At 37.1% G+C, this 16,533-nt stretch overlaps 1 protein-coding gene across 1 annotated transcript in view; it reads left to right on the plus strand.

Moving 5' to 3' along the window:
* Positions 1-16,533, plus strand: part of PIGK (phosphatidylinositol glycan anchor biosynthesis class K) — a 72,138-nt gene that overhangs the window by 46,877 nt on the left and 8,728 nt on the right. The window contains exon 10 of the mRNA XM_042804783.1: positions 424-499. Within this exon, the coding sequence (XP_042660717.1) occupies positions 424-499 (76 nt within the window). The remainder of the gene's footprint in view (positions 1-423; positions 500-16,533) is intronic.

The following is a 16,533-nucleotide window of genomic DNA, read 5'->3' on the forward strand; positions in this document are numbered from 1 at the left end:
TATCAGTACTGAGTCTGCTCTGTAAATGCATAAGACTTTTTTCTGCGGAGATTGCAATCCAGCTTTCAGCAGCACTTTGTTCGCCTAAAACTACATTCAAAGGTTTTCTTAGGGTTCTGCTGCTAAATTTGTGTTTTATGTGCTTTGGTCAGGGAAAAAATCCACAGTGTTACACACATTTCTGTTTACTATAAATTTATTCTTTTGCTCAACTTTGTAAGAATTAAAGTCTTTGTAAGAATTCAGGTAAGAATTAAGAATTCAATGAAGGTCTTAAAATACACTTTTTCTTCATCTTACCCAAGATAATCTCCCAGATACCACAGTTTTTGAAGTAATGTACACGAAACTCTTAAATTTCAGTAATTTTACTTGGTAAACATTGTACTAACTTTAATAAATGTAAACTTAATTTCTTTCCAGCATTCCAAAAGATGAGTTGGCAGCAGAACCACTAAAATATGCTGAACAGCTTCCTGTAGCTCAGATAATACACCAGGTATGTCTTTCTAATTTAAATATTTTCTTTGAGAATAAGCAACATCTGTAATAATTAAATTGCTTTTCTAGGTCACACAGAATCAATGTACCTATGCTAGAAGTGTGTAAAAAGAACATACTCATGTTCAGATGACAGCTATTAAATTATAAGTGTCTTAATTCTGAAGATGGCAATGAAAACATTCTTGCTGTATGACACAGTTAACACTTCAGAGGTTGCTGTTAGAATTGTTGTGTGTTTACTGATATAAAAGAAAAAAAAACCCATTAATTTCTTCGAATTTGCATCTTGACCTAAATCATATTCCCCTTCCTGAAAAAGCAGCCGAAGTATAGAATCATTGTTGTCGAATAACTGTCATGTTGAGTTGAGTAGGGAAAACAGTCTCCCCTCCTAACACAGTTCTGAATTAGCACTATTTCTATTTCTATGGCATCATACTTTCTGCTTTGCATAGGGTTTTTTGTTTCTTTTTTGTTTTGCACAATAAAAAAAAAAAACCCAGAGATTGAGATTTTGCCCAAATTGTGCCTTCTAACTGTGTCTTTATTTAAAATCAATACTCTTCCATTGATTTAGGTAAACAAATGAGGGGTGATGTGGACATCTGAGATGGGAATGAATAGAAAGCTACAGTTTCTATTACAGCGTGTCTCTTTGTTTTGTTTTGTTTGGAGTGTTTTTGTTTTTTTCCTCAAAATTTATAGCAAGGAGGAGGAAGAAATCTTTTTTGTGCAGAAGATTCTGTACTCCCTTCTTGCTCATTTCTCAGAGTTGAAGGTCTGATTCTCAGTTCATCCTGCTGGTAGATTAGATGCCCAGTCTGCATTCACGTGTCTTATTCTTCATTGTTAGCCACAGTGGGTTCTGCCTATTTTGTGGAAACACGCACGGCCAAATAACATACATAAACTTGTGATACACTGTAAAACATGAATATTGAGACTTAGCATCATCCTTCTTGGTGATGCTTTAAAAAAAAGCAGAAAGACCAACTCTGTTGCAGTCAGTTGAAATTTTCTCCAAAAACCCCTTATTTTTAACTTGGTAGATGTGAGCCCTGCTTCAGGGACAGGTAACTATAGTTTTCCTAAGTCACAACTGAATAGGTCAGATTACTGTTTTCCTAATGGTACCTTGGCAGTATGGAATCTTTCAGGTAATGAGGTGTACTCTGAAAAATTGACCTGAAAGTTGGGGAAGAAAATGACAATTCATCATGGGAGACAAAATGGTACAGTCCATTCACTGCCTTGAGATAAGGAAAACTTCCAACCTGAAAACTTGGTGTTGGTCAGGGTAGCAATAAGCCAGATAGACAATGTTAGATAAAGCTTTGGTTTCAGGCTGAGCTGGTTTTTATTGCTTAAAGATCAACAGGAGCAAATGGAAGTCCACTAAATGTCAAAGTTGCTTACAAGATCCTGTTAGTATTAATTATTATTGTATATCTTTCTGAGTATCTTTGTCAATCAGTGTTTTTAAGCAGTTGAGTCACACGCTGCAGGCAGTGCTGGTTTTACCTTAAAGGAAACATAAGCTTTATTTTAAAACTTTAAAGTGTACAAGTCTTTTCTGCGAGATGTAAACACAAGGGATTTAAAAACTTTTGGCTGAAATCTGCACCTCCGGGAAGAATCTCTGATGTGTTCAGAACATGGAAGATTGGAAATCAGGACCAGTTTGTATGTCAGGAACTCCCTGGTGTTGTCAGAGCTTCAAATGACCCAGCAGCCTGCAAATGTCACATTTAAAATTCTGTCTTCATGCCTGACTCTCAGCATAAATGAATTAAATAGCAGAGCAGGCAGCCAGTCAATATGTTCTTAACAGTGAGAGTGAGCAATGAAACAGTTTGGGGGTTGTTTGGAATCAGTAAATAGAAAGTGCACAGAATAGCTCACCTAGAGGAAAATCTCAAATAGGAAACAGAATTAACCTTTAAGATGGTCGACCAGACGAAATGTCATAGTAATATTTTTACAACATTAGGTGGGTAATAACCACAGAGGGTTCATTTGGCTACTGTGTATTACACTGCAACAGAATATTGCACTGTGGAAAGGCAAAAATCTGTTTTTTATGTGCTTTTATCTGTTTGCTGTAACAAATTTACTGGTAGTATAGAGCTGTGGTCCGCACAAGGCAGCAAAACAGACCCAACAGAACTGCAGATGTCCTTGATGTAGAGAAACAGAGTTAAATGCCCATTGTTTAGCTATGGTGTCAGGGAGTCAGGCGTCATGCTCTGGTTTTGTATGATGGCGATGCCCTTTTTGAGCCTCCTGGAGCTGTAATCAGCAGAGCATAATCTGCACCAGTGTCCCGGTGAATTAGCACTGCGAAGATTATAACGTATCGTTTCTGAGGGAGCTCTGTCAACTGGGACATGTGATGCAAGGGCCACATTAAGTTTATATGAACAAATATTTTTTATTAGAAGAAAAAAGAAATTGTAAGAAATTGTAAAACCAGTGAGTAGTAATTGTGGTGTTATGATGCTTTATCGAAATGAGTAATCAATGTGTTTTAGTATGGGCGTTTGTTTCTGGTTCTGTATCACATGTAAGATTTCTCTCATGTTAACCCATGTTTTGTTTACCTCTAGGCATAAATAAAGCCATCAATAATGTATATTTACAGCATAAATACACATTAAAATTTTGGTATACATTAAAACAATGGTAGATGGGTATCCTGTATCAGTATAGTGCCAAAGTACATTTTGATTATAGTTAGTAGCCAACATGGATGCTAATTCTATCCAGGTTTCACTGTAAATTTATTGTCCAGAATGCTACTAAGAGTCTACATGTTTTCCTCCAACATTTACATGTGATTTCTAACATTCTCTTCAGTACTTCATCTCCAGTATTTTAAAAAAAATATACTAATGAACAGAAATTACCTTTTGATTTCTAATCTGATTATTCCACAAGAAAATTTCAAACTTGGTACATCCTCAACTAAGGAGACCCAGAATCTGATTTTGGAATTGATCTTAAACTTTATGGCACTAGTAATTATTTATTATTATAGGAGTATAAAAACAGAAGAACAACAACCCTATAAATTTCACAGTTCCAATTCTCAGAAATGTGTTAAATTTAATGCATTAGACCATGGTTAATTAAAAATACAAATGTGAAGAAATTAAATAGCAGAATGAAAATAAATACTAACACTTAAACCACTAGTCTTTTTAGACATGAACCACAATCAGACATTTGTAAATAAAGTATCTTTCTCCAGTATCAAAAACAAAAAGGAAAAATGTGTGCTTTTAACTGAAATAAAAACCCAGTAGTGTTTGGTAAAGAAATGCAGTCAATATAAATTTCTAAAATGGCAAAAGTTAAGCTTTCAGAGGAATACACACATAAGACAGCCTTTTTAATGAGGTTCTTTGTGTACTGCCACGCATACAGTGCTGCTACTTAGAATAAGTTTATGAATAGTAAGAGAAAAAATAAAGGGGGCAGAGCAGTGAGAAAAAGGAGAGACTACTTTAATTCTGTACTTGTCTTTAGTTGAAATAGGTCTGGTAAAAGAACAGGGGAAACTGCAGTTGAGAAGATTGTTTATCATAAGGGGTATTCATTGCTGGCCTTCCAATTCAGCAAGGTATTTTAATAAAAGCACTTAATTTCAGTGCTAGTGCTCACGCTCTGAATGTCACTACATGTTAATATATTTTGCCTAACTGGGATTTAGGATATTGAAGAGACTGAAATTATTACAGGTGTCTTACCGATAGAAGAATGTTTTATTGATGAAAGGCACATTTCAGTGGATAAATGCCAGATCTCCTAATGTTACAATTGAAAACAAAATGAAATACCAAATTCAGACCACGATCAACTTGCATACTTATTTTAGTCCACTGTAAAATTTTAAGCAGATAAATTAACGTGCTGTTAAAACACAGGATGGTATTTCAGGAAACTGAGTTCCGGCCCATAGTGGCAATTGCACAATTTACTTAAAATTTTGCATCATTTACAGTTGAACATTTACTTAAAATAAAGAGTTCCTAGGTATTTTCTCATGTAAGGGAATGCATGGGGGAATGTTAGATATGATTTCTAATTAAATTAGACTGAGTTTTCTTTTGGACGTGTGTGTTAAGTTTGGTTGGTTTGTAGAGTTTTTAACTGGTGCATTTCTGTAGTCTCTGTAGCAGCCTCAGTGGAAAATGCCTTCTGTAGTCTCAGGAGATTACTGGGAGATGATGCTAACCCTGTTAAGTAGATGTCTCTCTATTCTAGATTCTAGTTGAGCAACTCGTGTGAGCACCATTAGCTTTGCTGAGTTTAGATGTGGAGGATGTTAGGGAGTTGCTGCATCTTGTCTCGTTTGAGGGTATTGACTGCAGTTCACTAGAAAGGAAATTAAATAAGAAATTTAAGATAGAAGATGAGAGGGGGATCTGCAGGGTTATAAATGCACAGGCTGCTGACCGTCAAAGATGACTGTAGAGTTGCAGTTCCGTATTAAGTCTTTGTTTCCATAATTTCTGTGCATCTGTAACAAGTCTGCCCCCCTCCACCTCCCCCCCCACCCCAAAATCTCCTTTTGCTTTGAAGTTTAGTTTTTCTTTGTCCTCAGGACCTCATTCTCACATAGTAGAGGGGTGTTAGTTTATTGCATTTGTTGATATTATTCTTGGTTCACGCTGATTTAATTGGGAGAGGTTTTCTTTAGCAGCATTTGGCAGAAATTGTTGAGACACTTAAGAAAATAGAACACACTATGTTGTGTAGATGTTTTGAAGTATATTTTGATTATAACAACAATTTTAGCTCTGAGACTTAAATGTTTTCACAAACATTAAGTTAAAGTGGGTTTATGTGGCTTATGATCTTTGTGAAATGCTCGATATGAAAATTAACCCATCACATGCTGATACAGTCTTGAAAGCATAACTTTAAAACCCAGGGATCCCACTGGTGCCTTGCCCATTACCTTGTAGCTGCCCTTTGGCAGTTGTTAGGTTTCAAGAGGTTCTCTTGTATTCAGTCCACATCTGTCCTGATGGTGGAGTCTTGGTTCCTATTTATGTTTTGCAAAAACCATTAGTAATGTTCAGAACTTTGGTCAAGTATGGAATGTGTTTAATGGCAGAGCAGAAGCCCATATTTTGATTTTGTTTTTTTTTTGTTGTTGATGCAGACAGTAATTTTGGTTTATGGACAATAATTTATTAAAAGTTTTAAAGTAATTTTATAAGTGATACTTGCATTTTACTGTGTCTTTACAGGCTGAGAGGTTCAAAAGCAACTTGTGATACTTGGATGTGTCAGGCTGGATGTGTAAAATTTTAGACACAGCTATTTATACATTCCCTGAAAAGCTATTCCTGTAGCTGTGTTTGAAACTAGCTTTAAACCATAACTTGCTTTTAAAAACTCTGATCAGAGTATTCAGTTAGATGATGTCAGAGATAAAATATGACCTTTCACCGAAAGGTGCAAATTTTACTGCACCTGTTACCACAGATAGGTCTTTTCAGGAATGCTTTTCTTTGTCAGAAGTGAATTTTTTCAGACTCATTGGAAATTGAATTGTTCATATCAAAGATTAGACAGTACTCTTACTTTAGAATTCAGTTTTATTTTAACAAAATACATTACATGACTACCCAAGAAATAGCCTTGTGTCATGTCACCTTGTGTTAGGACACCTGCCTGGTCAGGCTTCTGCAATTCTGAGCAACATACTGAAGACAGTGCTGTTCCCTTATCACTGCCACTTCTTGTGGCCACTTTGGAATATATGGAGACCAGCAGCCTGTTCTGGCAGTGTTCATTTCTGTCTGTTCCAGACTGGAGGTGAGAAAAGCTGTTTCTGATGTATGTCATGGAAATCTGTTGACATTTTCTTCCTCACCTTCTGACCTGAAGTCCTTTTTGGGGCTCGCATTCTGACTATATTCATGTGCACTAAACCCAGGTGTGCTGTACACCTTTTGCTGAACCAGCCTTTCTTCATCTAGGGCACTTTGGATGTAAAGGAATTAGAAATTAATATGTCTTACTAAGTTTGGTTGGTTGTTCTTTTTTTTTAAATTCCTTTTCTGTATTAAACATATGTTTGTGAATTGTGTAACGTAGAGGTGATCTGACTGCATTTTGTAACTCTAATGGAAGCAGTCTCAAGTGGAATCACAACTGGATGTTATCCAGTAAATTAAGAGCTTGATTCTTTCCCTAAATTATATACAGTATATGGATTTAATTTCTCTCACTGCTGCAGAAGTTATTTAATTTTTTTTTGCTTCCTTTAAATTAAATACTACTCAGTATGAAACTCAGTGCGCAAATGGAGCAAAACAGACTTTCTCTGAAAAGCTATTTCTGCACAGTTTTGCCGGTCACCAAACCAAATATGTCATAGAGCAGCAAAGATATTCCTGCCAACACTCTCTGCTACTTGGTGCGTATAGGTGCTTTGAAGTTCACTCCCTAATATTTCTTCTAATATTAAAGTTGATTAAAAAAATTGTGAGTAGCAGTCTTGCTGTGTGTATGAGTCATGTAATGTGGGTAGTGTGTACCTTTAAATGTAGAGACTGAATGCCTAATTATTTTGATAGTACTGTTTTCTATAAATAATAAATTAAGAATGGAATAGTTCCCAGTTTCTCTTACTCACTCCAAGAAATCACCAGACACATTCTTAACTTAGTTTTAGATGATACAGATCTTTTACTGGCAAAATATTAAACCAGAAACATTTTCAGGCATTTTTTTCATCTAGTGAACTACTGCAGAGTAAGTGATGGTACTCAGAACCTTCATATGTAAGCTTGTAGTCCACACAGGCAATAAGGGGTTGTCTCTTTTTTTCTTACTCAGAAATTAAGTAGCATGCTAGCCTCATGAAATATCATAAGCAAAGTTGTAACACTCCTGAAATAGAGCATATTTCTGAGTGTAGCATAAAGTACTTTTGTAAAAGATTTAAACTGTAATTTGTTTTATTTGCTGTTGTTTTTCTCATCAGTTCTTTCCAATCACAGAACACAATGCTGTGGAGTTAGCATAAATTACTGATGATCTGTCTTTACAGACAAGGCACAGCTGCTTTTGTTTTGTTATGTTTTCCTTCTGAGCATGAGGGAAACCCTCTGGAATCAGAGACCTAGTAAAGCAGTCTCTTTTCTTCCATCTTCCCATTAAAGGACTGCTGTGGGTGATCACTCTCTGCCTATTCAGGATCATTGTTTTTACTGTTTCTTAACCACAGGGAAAGTTCTACTTCTTTATCTCTTTGTTCACTTGAAATATTAGGTGGAAGCTCTTCTCTTAGTCTTCAAGACACAATAAACATAAGTATCTTAGAAATATTTTTCTTTTAAATGCTGCCTCCCAGATCTTAAAAATTTAGCAGTAATTATGAGGAACTTAATTTCCATAAGGATAGACTACCAAAATATTCTTGCATGGGAACTCTTTTGTCTGCACGCAACACTGCTCAGCAGTGTCAAGAATGGAGTGAGACACTTAACTTCTAAGAGAGAAGTAGCAATATGTTTACTGAAAGAAACAGTGATTTAATAAAGTTTGATAGTAAATGCAGCAGTGGTTTAACAAGATTCGATGTCAAGGTTCATTTGATATTTACTGCCCAGAGAACAGGGTCAGAGAAAACTGTTAGGGAGACTCTCCCGTTGAGTCAGGAGGTTGAGAACGGACCCCCATGCTGTCTAAACTCCTTCTCAGAGAGGTGCAGCTGGATCCAGTCCTAGTCCCAGACTGGGCCAATGGCTTATGTGTAAAGGATATATGTGCACAATCAATCCCGTGTATCACTTATGCTAAAACTCTGAAATCTCAGCATTAACTTCCCCCTGAATCCACTTTGAGTGGGATGCTACCGTCATGACTAGGTGCATCCATTGTAATCGCCACGGGTGGTTACCACTTGAATAGGGTTACAGGAAATACCGGCGGGTTGGGGGGCGAGGAGCACACCACCACAGGCAGAGCCAGAAAAGTAGCATGAGTGGGTTTTGTTGTTGACCCAAGCATTACAGGGGAACTGAATGTAGTATTACATTCTTCCAATTATAGCTGAATACAATGGATTGAATAACAATGGGTTGAAAAGTATCTTGCAGGAGGAGCCTGAACAGTCAGTTGTGGGGTGGTTCTTTTTAATCATTTCCTACTAGAAATATATCACATCTTATCTTTTTGTCAGAAATGTTGCATGCATGGTCCATCCTTTCTTCCCTGTTTATGCATAAAAAAGGAGGATTTACCTCCTTTCTTGTGTGTTTTTTTTTTTTTTAATGAAACCAACATATATTTTATAAACAATAAAAGAATTACTGCTTTCTTATTATACAGCTCTTAGTTGAGCTGTCATCAAAATGTTCTGTTTGATGTGGATAATACATTATTAGCTTGTCTAGGCATCAGTAGGCTTCAATCTCTGCCGTCATGTCTTAGAATGTGAACGTATCACTTCTTCACAGAAGTGGCACCCAGAAACGTGAGAGTAACCCCTAGACCATGCTCCTCCGCAAAATAGTCACCTCTTCAGGGAGATGTAACAGCAGAAATGGATGCAACTGATACAGCATTTTCAAAATGACCATTTTAGGCTGTACAGATCCTGCAGTTTGGCCAAAGGAGTAGAGCACCAAGCTGTTCCATTTTCTGAGGTCATGTCTCTCTTCTCCTTCCCTGACCTATGAAAACCCTTACACTTAAAGATTGGCACCGTATCTTCGTTCTTCTTTGGTACAGGATGGGAAATCAGTTTGACAGGCAGGTTGGAGTAGTTTTACTAGGGGCTGCCACTTGAGTGGCCACACTCACCCCATTCTGGTTAGAGTCATGTGCTCATTAAGCAAAGTATTGAGCTGAAAACTACTGCTTAAAAAAAAACCAAGGGGAATTGGGGGGGGGGGGCATTTTTCAGCCTGGCTGGGTGCATAAGTACAAGATTTCTAAAGCCAGCTAGGGTAGATGGTATCAGCCGAAATTGATAAAAGTATATGAATAGTCCCTGAAAATTTTTGTTTATATTTCTCATGAGCAGGTGAAATGAGAGTGAGAATGTTTGTTATTCTGAGAAGTTGAGATGGAAATAAATTTAAGGCTTTTGTGTGTGTCATGGGAGTGTTCAGTTTGCCCTTGAGAATACTGGTAATATGAGACATTATATGTGAATGTAACATCATCCATTTTGTGGATTATGAGACATCAGTTTCATACTCACCAGCATATACAATTGTCAGACATACTATTAACAAGTACAGGAGAAAATACCCTGGTTCTATAGTAGCTATAATTGTTAGAGAAGCTATGTTGGATTTGTAGCTTTTTTAAAAGAGATTATTCCTGTAATCGTTCCTTTTTAATAAGTGCTATCTAAGATGTGAAAAGACGGAAGAGGTTCAGGAAGAGACTGTAACATGTCAAGCTTTGTAGAGTGCTGTAGATATTTGTGGTTTACCCATTGGAACTTCAAATAATGGCATTTGGAGGGTCGATAGTAGCAGTATGACCATGAACTTCAAAAATTACTCTATTTCATGTATTCAGAAAAATGATTTGTGCTTTTTTCAGTTGAACCAGCCATGTGCTTGAAGATCCTGTACACAAAAACCTTTCAGTATGCATTATTGATCTTTCTATGTCTTTGTTTTGGCTTTAGACTGATTATACCATGATCCCCTTTTGTTGTGTTTTACAACCTGCTCACAACTGTGATTTTAAGACACTGGTTACTGTTTCTATTGTGCTGTAGCTATGCTCAGAGCTTTAAAGAAAGAGACAGATTCAAAAATGCTTACAGCTTAAAGTAAACTTCACAAAGCATGTTGGCAAAAGTCAAAACAAGGTTTAACTGTGAGAGGTTCTGATTTGTAGACTAAGGCCATAAAGGACCGTTACGTTAATCTCTTCTGACTTTCTGCACAAAGTACATAGATACTTTATTTATATTCTCCCTTCTTTCCAACTATATTGAAATCAGGAAGATTAACTAGAGAAAGGGAGTGAATAAAGGCTAGTAGATGTTTAATCAAAACATTGTAATTATGGGGGAAATAAAAACGAGGAAGACAATTACAGCATGTTAGTACATGTGCGTGACTACAGAAGGTATGCACGATATTACAGCTGTTATTGAAGAAGCAATATGTATGTGTCCCGTGGGTTTCAATTGCTACCATCATGTGAATTGTTACACAGCGCTATAGATAAAATATCGATAGCTATCTTGCTTTGGTTTGGGCAGCTGATACTGGAAGTGCTGCTGTCACTGCAAATGTAAGGAGGTTATTTTTAAGTGAGTTCTGTGATTTGAGACTCTTCCTTCTCCTTTGTGGTCCTAATAAGCTTGGCTAATGCCAGAGCTTTTTTGCTAAAATGATCTCTCTAGTCATTTTCACCCTCAACATTGTAGTCCTCTATTAAGCATATCACTCATTTTTTTTCATCATTCTTTGCTTCCTTGAGATTTTTTTGTGATACACTGGTCTACATTCATTTGCATTTGTCATTTATAAGCCTGGATTCTTACATATTCTGAGTCTTTTTGGATTTATCTGCACTGGGTCCCATTTATTTGCTGTTGCTTCAAATAGTAGAAAAGTGAATACTATTTAGGTCACTGTGGTGAGTTGTCTCCAGTGGGGATAACTGAATAGGTTTTTCAGTGCATAATGGTATGCAAATAATATAACTACCTCACGTGGGAATAGACTAAGTATATGCACAAGTTTTCTGTGACCTTAATAGGTTTGTAGGCATCATAATACACTGTGTGCTGCTGTAGCATAGTATCTGATGTACAGACACTTCAGCTGTGGTTCAGGGCAAAGAAATGTATGAAATAACTCTGAATTTAGTGAGTGATCCACACACCTTACTGTGTATGGAAGTGTATACCAGTGATATAACTTATTTACTTTTGTAACATAAGCAGTAGGTTTTAATAATAGTCACCATTAATAAAACAGAAGGTGCTTAATGTCTTAAGCTCAGAACATGCTAATTCATTACATTGGTAGAGTGTCTGCATGCGTGATGCAAGATGAAACTGAAAAACATACAGTGAAATGATAAATAAATTACTTAGACTTTTTACGTTTATGATGTTTCACATCTTAAAGTACCTTTTAAAATTTTTGCTTCTTTGTAGTTTATTTTTATTACAGGTTCTAGAGCAATTCAGGAAACAGATGCTGCATTTAAAAAAGCTTTGCTTTAGTGAAGCTTTCGGTGCAAGAGAATGCATTCTTCCTAAAACTTAATTTTACTTAAATTAACTTGTATTTCCACTGAGGATGGCTTATATTAAGCACAAAGGGAGGCTTAGCGGTTTAGACTTCCATCAAATAAACTGCATAACTAAAAAGAGAAGATGCCAAGCCTCACACCTTTGTACTTGAAAGTATTGTGTTCTCTCTCGTGGGAACTTGAGATTAGAGAAATTATAAAGGCTTTGCATAAAATCAGGGAGTTAGAATTAATTTTTGCTTAAGCAGAGAAGTGTCAAAAGCCTATTATGGTAATTTTTCAATTTTGTCTTAACTGTTCACACATTTTAAAATAGTTGTACAATTGAGTGGAAGCATAATTGATGTGTTGTGGTTTCTTTTTTTCTTCCTTGGGCCATCATAAAACATAGCTTAGGTGCACTTAGGCTTGGAAGACGTAGGTGTGCTAATTAAGTAGATGAAAATTTTCATATCATAGTGAGAAAATTTGCCTAATGGATTGGAATAGTATTCTAAGAATGATTCCCCTATTATTAATTGCATCCAAGTACCAAATATCAATATTACATGAAGACAATTAAACCACAAAAACCTTAGTGAGAAAGCATAATTCCTAGCAGTAGAATTTTGGTGTTGTAGAGACTATCATGTTCATTATTACAGTAAACAGTAGCAGTAAAAGTCTACATTAAAAAAAAAAGTTACTTAAAAGACAATAAAGTTACTATTGTAAATTAAAAGCTGAAAATATTATGGAATGAAGAGCTACTGCTACATTTATTTTGTTAATCTTTATTGAATTAAAAAATTATAAATCTTGTCTATCATATCAGCCCATAAAGTGCTAGCATAGTAATTTAAAATTTATGCTTGACCTAAAATAAATTTTAGGACTTCCCTAATTAAAGAAAAACTGATTTGGCAAAACCTTTTAATGGTAAATTAAATCACTTCTTCTTTTAATAAATACAGTATTTAACAGAAGAAATACTGTTCCAGAGTTGCTTTCAGTTTGGCGATCAGTTTTGCTGTTCCATAGGAGTCATTACTGGAACCAGCTTTGCGTTTGGAATGAGACTTACTGGCAAATGTGAAAAAAAGCATGTCATGGCTTAACCCCAGCTGGCAACTAAGCACCACCCAGCCTCTCGCTCACTCCCCCTGGCTGGGGTGGGGGAGAGAATCGGAAGAGTAAAAGTGAGAAAACTCATGGGTTGAGATAAAGACAATTTAATAAGTAAAGCAAAAGCCGCACACACAAGCAAAGCAAAACAAGGAATTAATTCACCACTTCCCCTCGTCAGGCAGGTGCTCAGCCATCCCCGGGGAAGCCGGGCTCCATCACACGTAACAGTTACTTGGGAAGACAAAATGCCATCACTCCGAACGTCCCCCCTTCTTCTCCTTCCCCCAGCTGTATACGCTGAGCATGACGCCATATGGTGCGAGACATCCCTGGGGTCAGTTGGGGTCAGCTGTCCCCGCTGTGTCCCCTCCCAGCTCCTCGTGCACCCCCAGCCACTCCCTGGTGGGGTGAGGTGAGAAGCAGCAAAGGCCTCAGCACTGCTCAGCAATAACTAAAACATCCCTGTGTTTAACACTGTTCCCACCACAAATCCAAACCTATAGCCCCAAACTAGCTACTGTGAAGAAAATTAACTCTATCCCAGCCAAAACCAGCATAAAGCAATACTCTTAGAGGTCATTGATTAGTAAGACTTTTGTTTTTATATAAAGAGAAGGGGTCTCTTTCCTATGTTTCAGCATATTTTTCTGCAGAAGCCTCCTTGGGCTATGAAAGAGCTGCAATTTGGCATCCCCAAATTGCGCCCAACTTGTTGAGAATTTTTCTGCCTTTGCCTACAGTAGAAACTGATGAAAAGACTGAGATCTGTTGTATTACAGCAATGAGGCGTATTCTGCTTTATCACCTTTCCTGACACTGCTGAATGGCTTCTGTCAAGTTTCTCTTAACATGTACCTTAGGGTGGTCTGATTCTTCCTTAGCTCTTCTCGCCCCAAAAGCTGTGAACAGGAACTACCTGACTAAAAGTGCAATATGGTTGTGCAGTTTTTGTGAGATGAGGCCTGGAGAGGAGGGTCAGCATCCATTCTGGCTGTTAAATTTATTCTTCAGTGTACATGTTTCTGATGTTTTGTATTTGTGTCCCTGGAATAAAAATGCTGGGAATAAGAAAGCCAAGTGTATGCATGGATGAGTGGAGGGAAAGGAGGGGATACTGTTAGTTTCTTAGTCAAAGGGCAGATTATTTCTTAGTCTTTATTTTATTGCTTATTAGTGATTGTCCTGAGCATAGGAACAACGTTAGCATGTGGGTAAGCACACGTGTAATTTGAGCATAAGACTAAATCCTTGACTAACTTTGTCTTACCTGTCATTAAATATATGCAGGATCAGGACCTTTCTATGTAAAGATTACTGAAGTATGTTATAGTAGGTTGTCCAAGATGCAAGGTTTAATTCTGTTTTCTGGTGTCAGTTCAGTGTTCTGTAACATTTTCTCACATAACCTGTGTACAGTTTTTATTAATCATCACTTATTTTATTGTTTACACATGAAAGCTGCTGTGATCGACACTGTTTATTTAAATGGTATTTCAGTGAGTAGAAAATTAGTAGTAATGGTTTTGCTATGTTTTTTTCTTCTATCTACTATATGTCTTCTGGGCTTATGCAGCATAAAAAGTAGTTGTTAACAGTAAGTTCACACAGATAAGGAAAAAATATAAATGTTATGAATCTTAGCTTGACATATTTTGCAGTTTTGTAAAGGCAGATAACTTTCTGAATAGTTTTCCTTAGGTGAAGGCACTCTTAGCTCAAAATATATCCACAGATTTATTCCACTTAGCCATGTAAATTTAGTGAGGTGTTATTGGTGATTTTTTTTTTGTGTTGATTATTTTTTGTTTACCCTTCAGTAGTGCTGTGAGGAGCACAGCACTGTAACTCACAAGCTCTTGACAGGACTGATGAATGGCCAGAGATAGAGATATTGGCAGGCTGCTCTCCAGTGCTCTGTCTAGAATTGTTCTCCTAAATAATTCAGAGGGTTGAAATTTGATGAAATCATTTCCATTTGAAGAATGAATGGGAGGGGTAAATGAATGAAGACTCTAGTAACGGAGCAGTTGTATTCATACAGCATCCCGCATCGTCGTTCCTGCACAAATTCTTCGCATGAGGTTGCGATTCAGCTTTGTGTCAGTGATTACTTCTGTGATGACTGGCTTTCTTGCTCGGTGTGTGGCCCTGCCATAGCCAGCTCTCTCCTCCCCTCAGCCTCTCCCCAGGGTGAGAGGCCCCGCGCACTGAGAGCCCTCTCCTCCGGCTCAGTGTTACCGGAGAAGCCCAACTTCGCTGGCGAGGCTCCGTGAATTAGCGAGTGATCGTGTATTTTGAGGAGCGAGCTCTTAGCATGAAAGACAGTCTACATGTACGTGGCTAACAGATGATGAGTGGTACTTACAGGGGACTGAGTGACAACGTGACATCAGTAGGGTGGTGGCCTGTGATTAATTTAGATGGTAGGCTGGAAAGGTGCAACTGGTTTGCCACTAGATAAGGCCATCTGCGTTTTTATCTTTTTTTAAAGACTACCTTTTCGGTAAGATGTTGATACTTGTATCCATGTGATAGTCTAGGAGGGTGTATACTCAGCTACACTCTTTCTTCCAGAAAGATGGTCTTTGTTGAGCCCCACGTAGCATTCAACTGATGAACCTAGTGTCATGAAGATATCATGTGGGAACAGTGAATATTTATGATACCATAAATCTGCCATTCTTTCTTAATGGCAGCTGCTTACAAAAACTCTTTACAGGAGTGGATCTACTCTCTGGGACTCCTTGTTCTTTGACATACCAAGCATAACAGAAATGACTTTCTGGTGTAGGTGTAATTATGTGCAGCCACTAAATAAGTGTCTCTATTACTACTGTATCCATGTTTTATGATTTGTTTTCAAGGTTGTATAGCAGCTAGAATAGCCAAAATATTAGGTTGATATTTCAGAATAGTTCTTTTTCCTTTTCCTTTTTTCCTGCTCACATAGAGAGTACGTGCAACATAATGTTGGGTGAGAATACTTGTCTGGCATATGAGTGCAAAACCACTGAATCCAACAATAGTCTTTAAAAGCTGGGTGTTGGTGGGAAACAAACCAATCTATCTCCAGCTGTAATACACTGATTTCTCACTGAAAATGAAAATGTTTTGCAATAAAAACACATCCATATTTGATCTTCTTCATATAAATGTAAAAGCATCTTTTGCCTCAGCCTTGCTTTTCCCTCCATCCATTTTTTCTTGCCTGCCTCTTAAATGTAATGCTGTTTTGAGTTGTGCAAGCTGGAGCTAGAAAATGTGGAGCTCTACTGCACACATGTATAGTGTAGCACACAGCTCAGGGCAAAGAACTTAGAAAATTATAGTAGTAGAGATTTTAAAAATGAGCAGTAAAAACTATATGAATAAGGAATATTTATGTGGATTCCAGTTTCTTAAAATGTAGCTGTTGAGATATTTTATTAGCTCTTGTACTCAATATAGCATATTGAGTATAAGATCTAATGTTGTCTAACATCTGTTGTTAATACAGCCTGTCACCTGGAAATAAATGAATAGGTACTCACGGGATATCCAGGAAAAAATGTGTGGTTAGAAGCGTCACTACTACTTTGAAAGGAATAGCATAATAATTTATGAACATCATAGTCTCCATATAAACAGAAACAACTTCGTTTGAATTTGAATGATCAAAATTATACT

This window comes from Tyto alba, unplaced genomic scaffold, assembly GCF_018691265.1.
Source record: "Tyto alba isolate M040663 unplaced genomic scaffold, T.alba_DEE_v4.0 Super-Scaffold_1000006, whole genome shotgun sequence".
NCBI lineage: Eukaryota > Metazoa > Chordata > Aves > Strigiformes > Tytonidae > Tyto > Tyto alba.